We start from the raw sequence: 20,048 nt of genomic DNA, 5'->3' as shown, positions 1-20,048 counted from the left end.
GTCTTATTTTTCTTCTTAGTCTTTATCGTATTTTAAATCGTATTTTATTTCCCCCTAGGTAGTAATCCCCCTAAGCAGGATATGAAATGGACCTTTCTTTCTGCTAGCCCTGTGTTTTAGATCATTTTCTTTCTGATAGTGAAGTCTCAATGGTGTATTGAGTGAGTGAATAAATCACTTAAAAAGATGTGTTGCACACTAATATTAATGTATTGTATGCTATTGCACCCTTCGTATGTTTTTGAAGGGACAGATAAATGTTTACTATAATGTAATAGTTGGTCATAATATGCAAATGTCTGGCCAAGGGCTGCTGTGTAAAGACTCATTTAAAGAGGTTTCCTAGGAGTAAGGTATATGGTGTACTTTCTTACTCTCTCTTGAAATAAATTCTATTTTCTTTGCCCTTTCCGTGCAGCTGAAGAATAAATTCATGAAAAAACTGCCCCGTGATGCAGAAGCTTCCAACGTGCTCGTTGGGGAGGTTGACTTCTTGGACACTCCCTTCATTGCCTTTGTTCGTCTACAGCAGGCTGTCATGCTGGGTGCCCTGACTGAGGTGCCTGTGCCCACAAGGTAAGCTGCTCTCCTTCCAACCAGGGTTCACAGGGTGCTTATAGGGAAATGCCATGCCTCTTAGGTTCCAGAACCAGTGGAACGAGGGTGCACTGTGCACTGGAGAGGTTTCATCTGGAATAGTGGCTGGCTGACAGGTGTGCTCTTAAATTACATGTCACTTGAACAGTAATAGTGATGGCAGTGATAGTAAACGACTGGCCTCTGTGCCGGCTTCTTCTTGTGGGCTATTCTCTACAATCATTTGATAAGACTTTTAGTAAGCAAACTCTAGTAGCCATGTCGAGACGCCGAGTTTAAATACCTTGTCCGAAATGGCACAATGAGTAAGTTGTTCAGAGGTCGTAGATGTTTTTATTTCTTTCGTCTAATCAGGAAAGTGTGACTGGGCTCACACATGTAGAAGCACCAACACATAGATGCATATGCATGCCTAAGTGGGCTTCTTTGTAAAGACTTGACCACCACCCTAAGCACTTAAATCCATACATTTTATAGTAAGCATGCCATTTTGCCTTCAAAGGAAGTGTTTGTTTGTGTTATGATCACGTGACGCTCTACTGTTCTTACCCTAGAAGTCATTCTAGAAGCCTCCCTGCCAGCTATCTCTGAAGCTGTACTTAGTGGTTTGCACGCTTGACTTAGGCACAAGACTAGCTGAAGAGATGCTAAAACCTCGCTTAGACTTGTGCTGAGGATGAGGCCACAGAGGAGTTTGTAGCTTCAGATTGACATCAGGAAATTACTACCTGATTTGGGGGAGGAATGTGCTTGCCGTGGGACCCAGGGTAGAGTTAGGTGACTCTTTTTTTCTTGGTAGTTTCTACACGTGAACAGGAAGGGCTGTAGATCCCTCTCACTGGACTCAGAGGATCTGAGCATGGTTAACCAACGGTGATGAGAGGTTCAAGGTTTGTTCTGAGCTGGCTTAGGGAGAAAATGAGAAGCAAATGTCCCGAAGCTCTTTTCAGCTCAGCCAGTCTTCCTGCTCACGAAGGCATCCTCCCACCCATGGTTTTTAAATACCTGGGGCAGACACCGGGCATGCAGCATTGGCGAAGAGGTAGTCACAGCTGTGCAATTAATGGGCTAATTGTGATTGGTGTTTTCTATAACATTCCGGCGGAGGCTTGCAATTCTGTCTGAGCAATCACCTTAGCAAGCCGCTGACTCAGGATGGCTGGAGTCCAGCTCAGTGCCCCAGTGGCTTTATTTATGTCTTTGCACTAACTTTACTAGGGCTTGAAAGAGAAAACATGCCGAGAAGTGTTAAAGAAGATTGCTCTTGCATTTTTTATTACCGTTTTTTTTCTTTGGAAGCTACAAATAAAAAATATTTTAAGGGCCTCTGTTTAAACAGTGATACACATCCAGGAAGCCGGAACCCATGGCCATTTGTGTGTCTCTCTTACCACCTCCTTCCTGTCTGGCCCATTCTTTTCTTCATTTTCTTCTGCACCAGGGCGAAGTATTAATTTAGAGTTGAAAAATGGCATCATCTGAAGGGAGAGAGGAGCGAAGCCATTTATTTTAGAGAAGTGAAGAGGTGTAATTCAATATCATAAAACGATTTCAGAGCTGTAATCTGAACGATATACCCTCAGATATTAATATTGTTCCAGGAAATACTTTATCTGTTTGCTGTCTTCTGGATCAGGGTAAACTGTAATCACTAGTGGAGAGGCTCCTTAGCGTTCTCTCTCTCTCTCTCTCTCTCTCTCTCTGTGTGTGTGTGTGTGTGTGTGTGTATGCATGTATGTATTTACAATGGCTGCATCCTATGAAATGCAATAATGGAAATCCCACAAGGAATGTATAGTCACTGTCTTTACCCTGTCTGTAGTTCCTGTAAACGACCCAGTCTGTACCCCGTGTTGGACTTTGACTTGTACACTGCTCCGTTGCTCTGCAGGCATACTTGTAAAGTCTTTTATCACACACGTCTTCTCACGGTCATGTTTCCCCTTAGATGTGGAGGAGGGTTATGCTGTGAGTGCTAATACCACTCTTCCTGGGAAACAGTTTTACTGTCTTTCCTGTGGTGGGCAATCTCAAGAGTTTGGCCCTCTGCTGTCCTTCCTAGCTCAGCTCTCAGAATTCCTTGTTTACTTCACTTCTTGTGGTCCATGGTAGCCTCTTACGTGCAGCGCTGTGGCTGTCAGTCACTGGGTAGGTAGGTGTCTGTGCAGGGGTGACCCTGGCTTTTCATGTCAAACACACTAGTCTTTGATGTCTGGTGACTTGGTGGAATGTGTTTACGGTGTTTTTAATATTTTGCAGGCACTTTTCTTGATATCACTTTATATACGGTCTCACACATACACACACATACACACACATACATCCAAACACACACACATACACACATTCACACAAACACACATACAAACACACACACACACATGTACACACACTCACACACACATACACACACGATAAATGGGAAGATTTGCTATTAGCTAGTAGTAGAATGTCACGTCACATTTCTGACTCTATAGCCAAAGTTTAGGGGCAACTTAGAGAGGTTAGGATAATCCACTTTGGTATGGTAAGAAGCAATAGCAAGTGTAAACAAGTTTTGTCTCCTTTGGATCATGGTCTAAGATAAAAGGCCAGTCAGTGAGCTTTAGAGTCTTAAGTAGTGCAGTGTTTCTCTTTAGCATTTTATAAATTAATACATACTGCATGTTATAATCACTTGCCTATGAGAAGTAGTTTGTACTTAATCATGTTAAAGCATTATAATGTTTTAGAGGGGTTGAGATAACATCCCTGCTATGGACTCTCTGTGTGCTTTACTGTTGTCCATGGTGGTAGTGATGGTGTGTGGTCCTCGTGAAGCTGCACCTTAGCTACATCTTCCAAAGCTGCATAATGGGTTGCTTGATTCACTGCTGCTTCAGAGAAGGGGGTAAGGGATGGGTACCTGCTGGGTTTATAGAGGAGATAGTCGTTATCTGATGAGGAAGGGGGAATGCATCCTTTCTAAAAAGACTAAGTGCTTCAGGAAGGCTGACTCCTTTTCTGATTCCATACTTGTTCTGCCTCTAATAATCTTGAGAATGTGAGTATAGGCCCCTAGTTCTGGACAGGAATCAGCTGATGTTTTTTTTTTTGTTGTTGTTGTGAAGTATGCCAGAGGCATCCCCTGCAGGCATAATTAGTTACTTGCAAAACTTTGCAAAATTAGGAAGGGGCCTCCTGAGGACTCAGAGACAACTGGAACCATTATAAATTCCAATGCTGACGTCTGTAGTTGTGCGTGAGTAGAACAAACGTAGTAACATGAGCTCATGTTCTTCCTCCTGAGCTGTCAACATGTGTTCATGTCCAGTCACACAAATGCAATGCTCACTAGTGATTCGTTAATAAAGAGAAAGGCTTCTGGTGAAAACTTCTGGTTCTGTGCATTGACAAAACCCAGCTTGCATCATGAAGGCAGTTTTCAGTACATTATGAAAGCTGAGCTTGGCAGGATGTACAACAGTTGTAAATGTTGTAGCAGCTTTTGCTTCTCTGGGGGTGAAAGGGCAGGGGGTGGGCATTAGGCAGAGAGGGTTCTGCTTTCAGGGTTGTTCCCAGCTTTCTCAGGTCTCCCCTCTCCTCATATCCATGGCAACGGTGCTGTGCATTAGAAGCTGCTCCAGCTTTCCGATCCTCCCGTTGAAACTCTTAGCTTACAGTGAGACTCTGATGTACACTTAACGCCCAGAGTTCTTCCTATGATACTTTGGGAGTAGATCTCCGGCCTGTTCCTAACCGAGGTAATACAAAACCCTTTACAACTTGGTCATTCTGTTATTTCTACTTGGCACCTGATGACATTTCCTAGTGAAGAGATTTTTTATTTTAACCTAGATCCCTTTCCATCCGGGTTATTGGGCCAATATAATTCTTGCACTCTGACTTATTGTTTTAGTACATGTTGTAGCTATCACCACACTAACCTATTACTTCCTTCCTTTGGTATTATGGGGCAAAGACCAAACAGTAAACGTTTTATAGAAAACGTTTGCCCTTGTGTTAACTTGGTAGCTCCGTTACTCTGTCCAAAGTGGTTCCACAGTTACCTCCTCCCTGCCTAGTTTGACGTCTGAGGACTGTTACTGATCAAGAGTGTTTCCTCACAGAGAACCCACTATTCAATTAGGTTCTGTTACCTTGTGTCCAATCTGAGAGTGAATCTACATATCAGTTCCAGAGTGAGTCTTTAGAAGCTCACGGCCATGGGAGAAAGATGGGAGATGCACAAAGTGGCCCAGGCAAGGGTTAGCAATGATTGTGTATTATTTGAAAAGTTAATATCTAGATACATAAAAACAATAAAAAGGGCCAGACAGGAGAAGTCCAATACAGATATACTAAACAAAGGAGCCAGTGTCAAGACATCTTTCTTCTGTGATACCCACAATCTGCCTGTTTACCCTAAAACTGCCATTTCTGCCGTGCACGACCCTCGATAGACAGGCTAGCCGAACTGGTAAATGTAACCAGTACTAACTTTTCTGAATGCGACTTCACCTCAGTGGCTAAATATCTGTGCCTGCATTGTGCTGAGATTAGTGAGCACTCCCTTTAGAAACCACCATCAAACCCTTTGCTGCCAAGAAGGACTCTGTGTTGTCGCCCAGGTTGGCTTATTGCTGTATCAAGCATCAGTGGAGGTGGTGGAAGAACGGAAGTGTGGCTCTGATAGTGACCACTTTCAGTCTTGGGCAGCCTTTCAGAGTCTCCAGTTGCCTTTGCTGTGTCCTTCACGGGGCACCCCTACACAGTGAGCCTCCCTCGCCTCTGCTCTAGGACAGGCAGATAAGCATGGGGTGGTTTTATGGTTATTCTGATAACAGGATCTGAATATTGGAACTTTTAAGGAGGATGGTTATAGTTTTAATTTCTGTTTCTTTTTTAAAGAGATCTTTGGAGTGAATTTTACAAATGGAGAAAAAATGCTAGGACCATTTTTGGAATAGATGGTGACATCCATTTATGGAGCATTTGATGTCAGTCCTCTTCTTTTTAAAGTGAGTTAGGGAGTTAAATATTCAGTGAAGTAAACTACTAAATGGTTCCTGGTGCCATCAGTTCTTGTCTCCTCTTCCTTGTCCCCGGCTACATAAGAATCCACAATTCTTTTCCCAAGAGCCATGTGGGAAAATGACTGTGGGATTGGGTTTGTCTAATGAATCACAGCCCCGGTGTATCGAAGAACAGGCGACACCCCACAGTCGGTAAGGGAGCAATGGAATCTAAGGTGCCGGTGGACCCACCATATTCAGTCATTCTGGTTGTGTTGTTGTTTTGACCCTGTCGGTTAAGCCCAAGCATCACTCATAGCAGCCTCATGTTTTGTCACTGAGCTCTGTGCTCAGCCCTGTGCTTTGCTAGACATAAGCCTTGGGCTCACCTGCCATCTTCTCCACCCCCAGATTCCTTGCCCTTAAACGGGATGAGCTCTGCTTTGCAGAAGGTTGTGTGGGAACTCGAATAAGGCGACGGGTGTGCTTCCAGGTTTTCTGAAGCCGTGCAAACGTATGATGCTGTCGTATGTGTTGTCTTTATTTTCTCCCTGTTAGGTAATGCATGAGCAACGGTGAGGCAAGCCTTTACCCAGTGTCACCTTCTGTACATCTTTCTTACTTACTGATCAGGCGCCACCTTCCTCAGCGGCGACACACGTCTTCACCTTCATGGTGAGAGATGCATTGCTTCCAAAACAACAGGCTTGTCATTGCTTATATCAGGACACATTTGCTCTGAAGCAATGCCTTTCTATTATCAAGAAAATAAATCAGGGAAAGAATACGAGGGTACCCACAAGGGCTTCTCACCGTCTGCGAATGGTACTTTATTTATTTAATTTTTAACATCTCTTATATATTTCTCTCGCCTTTCTATCAGTGTGCCCGTCACCTGTGAAGGTTTGGTTTCTGCTGAATCCCACTCCGCTGAATAGCAGCACCATTTCCCAAGAATATGGAGAAGAGCAGTTGTCACTGCCCGTACTGGGTACAGGGAAGTCAGAGAAATCAGAAAGTGCACAAGTCTCTGCTGTTAAATGTCGTTCACACACTTGCACCGCAGATCCCAAAGTTAGCAGAAGTGAAGACAAAGAAAAGTTTAACACAGAGAGATCAGCGGTCTGTGAAAAGGACAAGAAACTCTTCTCCTGCTCAAGGAAGAAGGCTCTTGGGGTTCTCCTTTAGTTAAACCTCGTGGTGGTGCTATTTTATACCTTAGAGTCACTTCTTTCTTTGGGTTAAAGGTAAGGTCTAGAGGCTGGGTAGAACACTCAGACCAGCTCGTGCTGTTTCACACATGTGAGGGTCTAGGTTCACATCTCCAGTACCCACGTAATGAACTAGGTGTAGCCGCGTGTGCCTGTAATACCAGCACTAAACAGGCAAAAGCAGGAAGATTCCTGGGGTTTGCTGGTCTGGCTCCATCTCTGAGTTCCAGATAATGTGTGAAAATCCCATCACAAAATGGAAGGGAAGTGGTATTCGGGAAGACATCTGACCTGTGACCTCCGCATGGACACACGTGAATGCACACATTCATGCACACGCAATAAAGAGCCTCTAGAGCCACGGTGATGAATTAAGATAATGATTTCTCAGTGTGACGAAATGTGCGTTACAACCTTTTCTTCTCTCTTTCTTCCCTAGGTTCTTGTTCATTCTCTTAGGTCCAAAGGGGAAAGCCAAGTCCTACCATGAGATCGGAAGAGCCATCGCCACCTTGATGTCTGACGAGGTAGGGGAGTCGGGTAAAGGGATACGTGACTATTCCGGTTGATGTAAACTGGACTGTCCATCACGGGCTCTTTAGTTACTTCTTTTGTGGCTGTGAGGTTCTTCTCAGACTGACATAGTTATTTGTGGTAAATGAGCTTTCTTAGGCAGGACAGCTTCCTAAAAGTAAGCCATGTGTTTTGTTTTTGTGTTAGATTCTAAAAACATATAGGAATAAATGCATTTCCCCTTTTTCCTAAGCAAAAGTATCTATAAACTATTCTAAATTTCTTAAAAATTGAAATAAATGAATTGCATATAGTTTCCGTATTTATAGATTACGGTGTGAAGTTTTAATTCCGTTATACACTTTGGAATTGTCTGATACAATGACGATTAACAAAAATTAATTATATGTTGCAAAACATAACGAATACAGGATTTTGAGTATTCTCAATACCAACAGATTGTCACTGTCTGAAATGACCTGTATGCAGTTACCTTGATATGATCCTTATGTATTTTCGGTTGTTAAAAACTGATGTTTAAATATTACTGGAGAAGTTCACGGTCATTCCATTAACTTTATCTCTTTCATCACCTCTCTGAACTCATATGTCCAATGATGATTTGAGAAATGATGACTTTTATCAAACAATGCGTAAGAAAATAGATGCTACTTTTTTAAAAAAGGTATGGGAATGCATTTGCTTCTGTGGTTGTATTTTGTGGGGAGGCACAGTGTACCTCTGTGGTGCACTAAGTACCGTTTCTAACCAGTGCTTTACAGTAGGCATCTCATACACGCCTACGTAGCTTTAGTATTAATAAGTATATTTAGTTATGATCAAACTCTGAATTAGTCTGAGGTAGAAGGCCTGCCCCTGGAGTACAGGGATATCAGCTTGTGCTCTCTCGGCTTTGTGCTTGTTGTTTCTCAAAGTGCTGTTTGTACCCTGGCTTCATCTGTCAGTCTTCTCTGTCAAGTGTAGAACTGGAGGCTCTCTCCCCTGTGGAATAAAAGACAGCTCTGCCATCCCACGCAAGGGGACATTTATTTCAGTTGGGTGATTTGTTTAATTTTGTGTGTTGATAGTTTTATTTTCTTTTACAATTCTTTCCTAGTATAAGGTAGGGATGTTTTAGAGCACCTGTGATGTATGCAGAGTGGTCCTTTGATATCGATGAGGGCCTCTTTCAGTGGATATTTTGCAGGTTTATTTTGCTTACGTCTCATTGGTTGACAGTGCCAATATTTCCCACCAAGGTTTGCTGGGAAGATGCATTGCTGACTCTATCTGCCAGAGAAAATTAGCAAAGAGATGGCATGTGTGTTGCAGAGGACGTACTTGTCCTGGGTATTGCCTCTTCCTCAAACCCAGAACCCCCAAACCAGCGTTATTTGCTTGATAACACCTAAAAATGACCTTCTAGGAGAACAGATATAGTAGACAGACTTAGCATAGGTTAAGGGCGTTGAACAGGGACCACATTCTCTTCTGGATGATAAAAAGGAATTCACTTATAAAGATAAAAGGCTTGACTTTGAGAAGTCATTCACCTCAACTCAGAAGAATGGGACACTGAAGACAAGGATTGTATGGCATTCTGAAACCCCTCCTTGATGTGTGTAAGACATGGCATTTTTGCTCTCTGTATTAGTTGCCTTTCTGTTGTGTGTTAAAACACCACAACTAAGGCAACGTATAGAAAAATGAAAGCATTCATTTAGGTTTATAACTCCAAAGGGATAAGAGTCTATCAGCACCAGAGTGGGGAGGAGGCATGGCAGCAGGTGGCAGGCATGGCTGTAGATAACAGGGAGCTAAGTTTTTATATCATCAAACTCAAGCTCAAAGTAGAGGGAATAAACTAAAATGTATAGTGGGGCTTTAAGCTCCAAGCCTGCATCCTGTGATATACTCCCTCTTGGAAGGCTATACCTACTTCCCTAATCAGTGCCACCGACTGGAGACCATGTGCTCAAATGCACAAGACATTTCTCATTTAAATCCCTGTCTGCTTGGTGAATTACCTTGCTAAAAAGGAGGCATGTGAGCCCTTTCTTCAACCCCTGTCCTTTCTGCCAATATAACACTGGCTTTCTTCTTTGTTTTTGAACAGCTCCCATTGTTAGAGGACTACAGTGTGTGTGTGTGTGTGTGTGTGTGTGTGTGTGTGTGTGTGTGTTCCTTATCCCAACTTTAATAAGTGTAAACTTATTCTCATTGTAATATTTAATCCTGAGACTGGTTTTCAGTAGAGATCTTGAAAACGTATTCAGTAGGCTCTCACAGCAACGGAGAGAGTTTGAATGGAAAGCCACCCTTGAAATTCCATCTCTTCAAACCTCTACTTAGATGCTGAGATCATAACCTGTACCCCCTCAATACACTGAATAGGGAGGAAGATGGGCGCAGATATAGGAGTGTCAGAGCGCACCGTGGGTGTGTTCCTCAGCTGTGATGTATTGTGAGGCATACAGAAAGTTGCTCGTTGGATCAGCACTTCTCTTGCTCTTCAGGTGTTCCACGATATCGCTTACAAAGCGAAAGATAGACACGACCTGATTGCTGGCATTGACGAGTTCTTAGATGAAGTCATTGTCCTTCCACCTGGGGAATGGGACCCGGCAATCAGAATAGAACCTCCAAAGAGCCTCCCATCATCTGACAAAAGGTAAGTTGCTCTCCATTTGGCAGTGTTCAGGGAACATCAAGCCCATGAGGAGGTTGCATTTCAGAAAAGAAGTAGGGCCAGGTTATATTGTGACAGTCCTTGGTCCCCGTGGATATTTTGCCTCAGATGAGTTGCTGGCTTGCCTTGGCTTTGCATTTACTTGGCACTGTAGAATAGGTGTCGTATGCTTTGATGTCCTTCAACAATTGCCCTTAGCTCGTCATGTGAGAAAGTGTCGCTGGGGTTCTTCGGGGATGCTTAGGGGACGGTCTGCCTGTGTCTGTGGAAAGGTCACTTTACTTAAGAAGGGCCTTTTAGGATAAGCAGGTTAAAACGTTTAGTAGAGTAGTTGAGGAGAAACCATTTCCTGAAAAATCTGCTATTCCCCCAGGTGGAACCGTTTCATTCCTGTAAGTGTGCAAGAAGTTAAACTCTTTGTTGACCCAGCCTTCTGTCTGATTGCGAGACAACACTTTAAGGATTATCTGTTAGCAAAAAATAAGAAATCATGGTTGTCTTCTGAGAAAGCCTTCGTTCTCTGTCTTTAGAAGCATACCCCAGCCATGAAAGTCAACAAGCACAATAAACTAATGTCTGCTCGCACCCCGTTGTCTTGCTTAGGAAGAATATGTACTCAGGTGGAGAGAACGTTCAGATGAATGGGGACACACCTCATGATGGAGGCCACGGAGGAGGAGGCCACGGTGACTGTGAAGAACTACAGAGAACTGGCCGGTAACTGCAGGAACATTTTGCCATTCATGATAAGGTTTTCCTTAGATCTAAATTTCCCTTCCTTGTTCTCAATTCACTTTCAGTGTTTTATTTGCTGGTTTGTTCCATTGGTCAGCCAATACATATTTATAGTATATCTGTTAGTCATTGCCGCTGGTAATACAGCAGTCGAGGATGATTCGCCCTTATAGGTCTCACTTTGTAGAGATGGGGGAGGAATCTTAAGCAAGTAAATAAATGCACCAATGGGTTTATGAGGAAAATGGAGGGAAAAATTAGGGGCTTTGGTGATGAATAGTATTAGAGTTTTAGACAGAGTGATCAGAGTGGACCCTGTAGGTACAAGAAACATTCAAAGGAAGTGTTGAAGGGTGAGTGAGGGACAGAGTCATAGAGCACCCAGAAGACTGACATCCAGGCAGTGTGACCAATGGAGTCACTAATAGGATGATAGAGGGCTAAGTTTATGTTGGGTGAGAACAAGATGGAAAATTGACCAGGTATCCCGTGTGGCTTTCATGGTACCATCTTTTCCAGGTGCACATGTGGAAAGGGGTGGTCTGTAGGTCACTTCCCTGTCTCCTTGCCCAGTGGAGGATTCTGATTCCCAAGAACCTTCCATTTAACTTTCTATTGTGGTCATCTCTTCTCCATTATTAGATGATTTTGGGGGTGAGGTTAAGTAAAATTCTTAGTAGGATGCTCATTTCACTAAGATGTGGAAGTCATTGCAGATTTAAAAGCAAACAAAAATATGTCATTTTAATATGCACTTGAATCTGAATGAAGTGAAATTATTTCCTTCTGCTGGTGACCCATTCGAGTTTCTCCTCAAAAGGAATTATTTCCTTTCCTCTGACTGAATGAAGAATAAAACCCTCCCCACCTTCTGTACTGATTAATGACAGACTGCAGTCTAGAACTCTGTCTTTGGTTATCATGCAAACATCATACAGTGTACTTACATCAATCTGAGGACATTAGTCACTTATTCAATATAGCCTCTGAATGCAGTCAAAAGACAAGATGACACGTATGAGGCCACTGGCAGCTTGACATGTATGAGGCCACTGGCAGCTTGACATGTATGAGGTCACTGGCAGCTTGACATGTATGAGGTCACTGGCAGCTTGCTATGGCATTTTTTTTTTTTTTGGTTCTTTTTTTCGGAGCTGGGGACCGAACCCAGGGCCTTGTGCTTCCTAGGCAAGCGCTCTACCACTGAGCTAAATCCCCAACCCCTGGCATTTTGTTTTACAGTACACTTTTTATAAGTAGAGAGAATATGCACTAAAGCAACAATAAAAGGCATGGTATGGCAAATACACGAGCCGGTAGGAGAGCTGTGTGTGTGTAACCATATGCTTTTACATAGCTCCCAGTCAAGGAGGTTTTCTTATGCCAGCATAACACCATGACACACAAGGAGAGAACTGTACTGGAGATATTGTCATATCTAACGATACTTCTTTGTGATAGTATCGTTTTAGGTCCACTATCACCTTGTGAGGCCACAAGCACGTACGCAGTCCATTACTGACCTCGCTGTCATGATGCAGTGCGTGGCGACAGTTCTTTTATAAACTATTTTCACTAGGAAAAACTTTGTTACTCTCTGCTGACAGCCCAGATATGAGCTATGGAATTTAATGTGCTGAATTGCATCAGACTGTCCTTTCTTTTTTTGATCTCTCCCCTTTCCACACTCAGTTAGTGGCTGCACACTCCTGTGTATATCACGGGTACAGAAGTGGGGTGTCAGAAGCAGATGCAGGCACAGAAGAGGCTCAGGTGTCAGGATTTAGAAAGGGGCACTTTGGAGAAGGCTGGTTGCAAGAAGAGTAGTCTGTGCATGGGCTCAGCCTGCACTTTTGCTTGTCACACACCTGTAAGCCTTCTTCACCTCATGCCTTTGGGCCCTTCCAAATTCAGATTCTCAGAGGCCCACTCTGGCTGCCTATCTGTGGTTTTTTTCAACGTGTCTTCTCTAGAACTATGTCATTACCACCTCCATTTAAAATTTCCATGATTTTTATTTACTCACCATCCTGTCTGTCCTCGGTTTCCCTAGCGTAAACTCCACGAGGTCAGAACTTCAGAGCCTTTGTTGTTCAGTGTTGTTTCCCCCAGCTCACAGAATAACGACAGAGGGTGTGGGCCCCACAGGTCTCACCCTCCCAGAGTGAGGGGGAATGACATTGTAGCAACGCCTTATGGGACTTTACATGATATGCAATGTATTCGGATTTTTGCTTTCAGAGAGTGGAAAATTATAATTTATCTACTCAGTGCCCTCATCTAAAGACAATCTTTGGGAATGTTGGACCTATTCTAGTCACTGTAAAAAAAAAAAAAAGGGAAAGAAGAAGATATATTTCTCCACAATTCTTTTTTTCTGTCTCATCTAAATGAGACTGTTTTTAATAGTATCTTGTCATTGACTCAAGCGTTTTAAGTCCAAAGACTTCGTGGTTTAGTGAATTACATCTTGATGAACTTAGATGGCTGTTTATCTTGTCCTTGATCACATGTTTGCTTTTTCCTTGCCCAGGTTCTGTGGTGGATTAATTAAGGACATAAAGAGGAAAGCACCATTTTTTGCCAGTGACTTTTATGACGCTTTAAATATTCAGGCTCTCTCGGCAATTCTCTTCATCTATCTGGCGACGGTAACCAACGCCATCACTTTCGGAGGCCTGCTCGGGGATGCCACTGACAACATGCAGGTGGGTCTGATTTGGGAGAGGCCACAAATAGTCCATCGCAGATTGTCCTTCTCACCCCTGCAGCTCTTCGAGGAGCAGATGGCCTTTCAGTTACTCAGCGTGACTGTCTTTCTTCTGCTAGATGCTGCACTTTACTCCGCTCTGGCTTGCTGCTGTATTTCCAGCATGTTAGTAATTACAAAAATAGCTAGATGAAATCTGGCTTGAGTCACAAGTGGGGAAAAGAAGGGGAGGAAATGCGGCTCTACAATTCTATTTGGGCAAAAGCGTCTCAGCTGCTTGGATCCGGTGTGGTGCACCGGGCTTAGAGCTTCCAGGATCTGGATGGCATGGGCCGCATTTGGTTTCACTTGGTGATCACACTCTTTGGGGACGTGTGCTTACCTGACTCTTTGCCCTTCTAAGATGAGCAAATCTATGTATCAAGCATTGGAGTGACTGCTCAAGACTGGATTTGCATGCCTGCCAGTAGAATTCAGCTTCAGTGAATCCCAGCTGAAGTTGTTTCTTCTATTTCTGGACCAGCCCTCGCTGAGCTGTAAAGAGCTGGGCTGGGTTAATGTTATAATGTGAATGACAACCTCAGTTTGTTGGTTACTGGGGAGGTGGTGTTTGCCATCCTTTCACATCAATAATAGCCATGGTTTTAATAAGAGAAAAGATGTCATATGCTCCCCCCATCAATTAGAACATGTGGAAATGACTTAAAGTTGATCTGAGTAGTAGAAACAGTAGGCGTTATACTCGGTACTGAATACACAGAGAATGGAGCGGAACGTGAGTTGAAGCCCTTTTGAACTCTGTCTTTCCGCTTATTTTCCATCAGTGTCCAACCCATCAGGCATTTACACACACTGCCAGCCAGCGTCTCAGTTTGGCAAATGCAACTAATTCCCCCAAATTACTTTTGTTGCATTCCTATTTTGCCTCTAGTTATACATCTATGCTCTAGAACCCTTTCTCAATGCAACGATAAGATACAATAACATCTTTTGTGGTACCAAGGGAAAAGCTCCCAATCCTATTTTAGGTTAAGTGTGCCTGTCCATTATGTGAAGCTGCCCTTTGTGGATGTGGTGGCTCTGGGCCCAGCTGAGTGATTCTTTCTTTCACCCTTCATACACATTACAGTTCAACAGCACCTGAATTGGAAGTTGTCTAAGGGTTTCTACTCACGTAGTGCCTAGACTTGAGTGACTGGATTTCTAGGGACACTCCCTATGGCTTCTCCTCAAGACTAGCTTGGGCTTCCTCACAGTATGGGCATCCTTCAAAGCTGAGGCTTCAGGAAAAGAGGTGCCAGCCATTCATTTTTCATCTCATGTGGTCGTATACCTAACACGGCTTCATTCCCTGACTTCCATGGATGCACTGAAAATTCAAACTCTCAATGAAAGCTTTTAACTCTCAAATGTTACCACTGGTTGTCATTATGCTGATCAAAGAACATGGATTTCCATGTCACCCCCCGGGCATGGTTGGCAGAGACCAAATGCGTTTTGCCACTACCCCTGATGTGGATATCCTCATTCATAAGATAAGGATAACAACTAAACTGTAACAGTAATAACATGGTTATAACCTCTGACCTAGATTCACGCACAGCAGCAGTCCCTCATCCAGGTTACAACATAATGCTCACTAAGGTAGATCATTTAGGAAACCAGCCGGGAACGAAACTATCGAGGAAACACCTTGAGGCCAGCATAAAGCTAGCACGTGCAGCCACGTGTGCTGAGGAAATCAAAAAAATCTATGGCATTTAAAGAATGCATTTGTAGGGGCTTCCTCTGTTTATTAAAAGCATTGGTATATAAATAAATATTTTACCATTGAACACCTAATCAGGTCATTGTATTTACCGTCTTTTTTCCTTTGCTCTTTAATTATGTTTATTCTTGAGAATTTCAAAAGGGCTGACACTGTATTTTGATCATAGGCATCCATTCCTCCTCTCAGCTTCTCCCAGATTCACTGTAGCTCTTCACCTGCCACCCCCAACTTCATGACATCTTTTGAAAATAACCTTGTAAATCCAGTTTGTACCTCCCTTATATCCAACGGTGTGAGCCATCTGCTGAAGCCTGGTTAACCACTTCCTTAAACTTAACTGAATCTTCTTACTCCAGTGGCCAACCCCTGTCAATCAGTCCTCAGGTGGAGGCTCTTGAGCTATCCTGTTTCCTTGATAGCTTGCCGAATGGCTTGATCTCATGCAAGCATTGAGCAGGTAACCACAGCTGCTATGGGTCTAAGAGTTCAGCAGTCCTCTCGTTCTCAGAGGACTCCGTTTCACTCTAGTTCTTCCAGCTCTGGCTGAGAGACCTCCTTCCTATCTCAGATGAGGCTCAGGCTGTTTGAGGAAAGGTTGTGTACTGATGCAGAGTTCATGGCTGAGCACTCCCTAGGTACTCATTCTCTGTGTTTTGACCAGAGTGAGTTTCTGTGTTGATTACTGTCCACCAAATACCTGAGACCTGTCGGATGATGTTTGAGGGATGCGCTGTCCAATTTGGAGCTGATGATTAAGCACAAAACCAACAAAACCAACTTTTGTTCAGAGATATAGAGGTGTGCTTATGCAGAAACATTTAAAATAATATTTGTGGGTATTTTTCTGTTCTTCTCATTGAAACAGTGGCAGTGTAATCTTCCTAAGTGTACCTCTGACGCTTCTTTGAAATATAACCCTTACACTCTTGTGAGATTTAGCTTCATGCTTTTGAGAGAGGGGGCAATGTGTGTAATGTGTGTATAGTGAGAGAGAGTTCTGATGATTGAACTCCGGGCCTTTGGCATACTGGGTATCGTAGGTAAGGTCTCTATTGCTGGGGTGAAATAATATGACTAAAGAAACATGGGGAGGAAAGGGTTTGTGTGGCTTACACTTCCACATTACTGATCATCACCAAGGGAAGACAGGACAGCAACTCGAACAAGGCAAGAACCTGATGACAGGAGCCGATGCAGTGACCATGGCATAGTGCTTCTTGCTGGCTTGCCCCTACTGGCTTGCTCATAGAACCCAGGACCACTAGCCCAGGGGTGATTACCACCCACCATTGATGGACCCTTCCCCGTCAGTCACTAATTAAGGAAAGACTTTACAGGTTTGCTTACAGTTGGATATTATGGAGGCATTTTCTAAATTGAAGTTTCCTCCTCTCACATGACTTAGATTGTGTCAAGTTGACTAAAGCCATCCAGTACACTGGGCAAGTAAGTCCTCTAGGACTTCGTCAAATCTCCACCCCAGACGTAGCTTTGGAATGTAGCATCTAAGACCAGAAGAGGAGAAGTTTGCCCAAGTTTGTTTTGGTAATGTTTGTATAAATCAGTTTCTATTTGAATGAGTCCTTGGGATGGTAGACTTTGTTGTGTAACATAAATAGATATGATGGGATTTCCCCCTGACGTATGTTGTCTGGGTAATAACCTGGCTCTGTTCTGGTTCTGAATATGTCAGGAGAAGTATGGACAGGTTAGAGAATCACTCTGTTAAACAGGGCTATGAAGTTGCTGACTCAAAGTCATACAGACTCGTGAGGATATTTTTGGACATAATTTGTTTTATCTTATTAATTATTTTATAATATCCACTGATAATTTTGTTGAAACTCAATATAAGGTGGTGGAATTTTAAAAATTTCTGTGGATGAAATTACTGAAACATACTGCACTTCTCTTGCATGTGAAGGTTTTTCCCCTTAAAAGCCACATTGGCAAAGTCCTTCTCCTAGAAGGCTTGCAGTAGTCACAGTGGATAGTAGAGACACTGGAAAGGAAGGATAGAAGACGGGTGGTTATTAATATATATTTGTTGAACAGAACATTAACAAATAGTTTTTTGTGTGCCTTAATAACTAGAGAGTGAGCCGGTTTGACATGTAAAGTATCTTTTGTGTGTGCTGCTCCTCACCTTCTAGATGTTCTATCCCTCCAGCAGAGCCTTCTTTTGCCTTGTCATTGAGACAACAAAATATTTTGTGGATTTGACGATACATCCTGGGTCATTTTTTTTAGGTCAATGGCAGACATTCATTTATTTGCAATATGGAGTGCCCATCATGTACTAGATAGAATTTTATGTGTTTGTGTTAGAGCGAAGGTGAGTCAAATGGGTAACACTAGACTGGTGAAACTTATATTTAGGCTACTCATGGACGCAATCTCTGACTGGGTCCCTACGAGGTGCTAGCGTGGATTATAATACCAATAATTACCTTTCTAAACACATCTTCCGGAAAGCCCTGGGCAAACTTGAGTGTTGGCAATTATAGCACGTCCTTCACAAATAAGGCAGCAGGTCAGTCGCCATAACACAAGCAGCTCAATGAGTCAACTGAAAATCACATCCATGCTTCTAAAGGCAGACTGCTCAGAGATGGGTTGGCTAGGGCCTTTATTGTCATCCTACAAATAGACATGGGTGCTGGGGAGAAGCATGTTGTGAAAACACAGATGACTCACTGTGTGACTGTTGTCTAAGCGTACTCTCCTGCCAGCTTCTGTTCAGGAGGACCGGCCTGCTGGAAGACAAGAATTTGCTTTCAAGCATTAATTTTAGGGCTGATGGTATCTATCTATCTATCTATCTATCTATCTATCTATCATCTATCTATCTACCCATTATCATCTATCTACCTATCATCTATCTATCATCTATCTATCTATCATCTATCTATCTATCATCTATCTATCTTTCATCTAAATTTCATCTATTTATGAAATATATATGTCTCTTATCTATTTATGTGCTTGTCTATATCAAATGTGCATTTGGGTGTGCATGCATGTGTGTGGAAACAGATCATCTTGAAGTGGCAAAGATCACTTCTCATGAAACTGTGTTCAGAATAACATGCAGTCAAGGCTACAGTGGCTGTCAGTGTGACAAAATTGTATTGCCAGCACAAATGACTCCATGGATTCCCCAGTTTTACCAGATATATTTTGCCAACCAGAACACTCTTAGAAGATGCTAGGGTTTACAAAGAGAACATTTACAAATTTCTTATAACAATAAGTGTGGGCCCTTATGTTTAGCTTGGGTTTCCTGGAGCAACAGAATTGCTTTGCCAAGAGTCAACCTTACATCTCAACCTCAACTTGTGTCCATTTCTCTTTATTAGAGTGTAGAGATCCATCAATTCCTGAGGCTTAAGAGTGGTGTATCACTTATCCTTCTTGATAAATTCCATCAAGTTGATTCTCTACTTTCCTTGCCATAAAGAGACAAAATTCAGCCTCACTGTTCTGAAATCTCATCCCCTCCATAACTAAGCCATGACAGCATGCATGCTGATATCATATTTACATCTTTGGTTAGCAAACAAGTCATTTCTCTGTTTATTTAGATACTTTGAAATTGTTTTATATATATATTCCACCATTTACTATAGTTAAGCATTTTTCATTTTCAGAGCTATTTATGGAATTGGGCCTGATGGCACAGGCCTGTGATTCTAGCTACTCAGGAGACTGAGGCAGGAGGATTTCAAGTTCAAGGCCAGCCTGAGCAACATAACAAGACTCTACCTCAAAACGAAAGTAAACTAAGAGTTGAAGAAACAGCTCAGTGGTAGAGTACTTGATTAACATTGGACAAACCCTCGGCTCATTTGGTAGTCCTATAAAGAAAATACGACTCTGCTAACACAGTGAGTCATCACTTAGATTGTGAGGAGGATATTAGTGTAAGGAAGACTCATGGAGGCTTTGTGGCAAGCCCCGTGCTATTTAAGAATCGTTCTTCTGTAGCACACTGAGAACATATTTTAATGGAAGTGTACGTTTGATTATGAATGACTAAGCATAGCCTAGAGTGAAGACTGAAGAAAGCCATTTTAATTTTTTTTAGGAGTAAATATAATCCTACTTTCACAAACCTTTCAGCAAAAGAGTGCAGTAAGATTTTTAGCATTCTGTAAAATTTGTGATATTTATGGAGTGTAACCGAGCACATTTTAAGAGAACTTGTCTCATAATAAGGAACATTTATAGTTGGCATCTCCAAATTTGAGGCTTTATTTTAACATTCTGCTGTGCTGAGAGATTTTTCACCAATCTGCTCAAGTTGGAAAGTATCATTTCTTGGGTCGGTGAGAAAGGTGCATGCTTGCACTGCCTGTCATGCATAGTTTGCAGTGGCAGGATTGACATTGACATGAATTGATAATGGACTGTGAAATGGACAATAGTGTCGGGCTGTCTCACTGCTGCTCTTTGACACCAAAACGCTTTTCCTTTAGGAGTAGAAAACACAAAAACTCATTACTCCGTACAGGAGCATATTGGAGCTTCAACATGTGAAGCAGAAATAGTCTGTGGAGGTGATACAAGTTGTTATTTTGGTCGGCCCAAGTAAGCAAGCCTGTTTAGTGACAAAGGAAGAAATCCATCTTGCTTACCCAGGGTTCTAGAAAGGAACTTTTAACTTTAAAAACATGTTTTAGAGGCTAGGGAAATGCCTCAGTAGTTAAGGTTTGGGACTTGCATGTGCTGAGGACTGCAGGTCAGATCTCAAGAATGCTCGCAGGGCATGGCGGACCCCCTGTAATGATAGCAATCTGGTGGCAGAGACAGGACATCCTTAGAGCAA

The 20,048-nt window shown here is 42.7% G+C and overlaps 1 protein-coding gene across 6 annotated transcripts in view; it reads left to right on the top strand.

Annotated features, from left to right (window-relative positions):
• The window catches only part of Slc4a4 (solute carrier family 4 member 4), a 451,986-nt gene that overhangs the window by 341,206 nt on the left and 90,732 nt on the right, over nt 1-20,048 (top strand). For all 6 annotated transcript variants that reach the window (XM_039092509.2, XM_006250791.5, XM_039092511.2 and 3 more), the window contains 5 exons: nt 419-576; nt 7,242-7,329; nt 9,832-9,986; nt 10,608-10,721; nt 13,273-13,447. In XM_039092509.2, the coding sequence (XP_038948437.1) occupies nt 419-576; nt 7,242-7,329; nt 9,832-9,986; nt 10,608-10,721; nt 13,273-13,447 (690 nt within the window). The remainder of the gene's footprint in view (nt 1-418; nt 577-7,241; nt 7,330-9,831; nt 9,987-10,607; nt 10,722-13,272; nt 13,448-20,048) is intronic.

This window comes from Rattus norvegicus, chromosome 14, assembly GCF_036323735.1.
Source record: "Rattus norvegicus strain BN/NHsdMcwi chromosome 14, GRCr8, whole genome shotgun sequence".
Classification (NCBI taxonomy): domain Eukaryota; kingdom Metazoa; phylum Chordata; class Mammalia; order Rodentia; family Muridae; genus Rattus; species Rattus norvegicus.
This window is presented reverse-complemented; position numbering and strand designations above follow the sequence as displayed.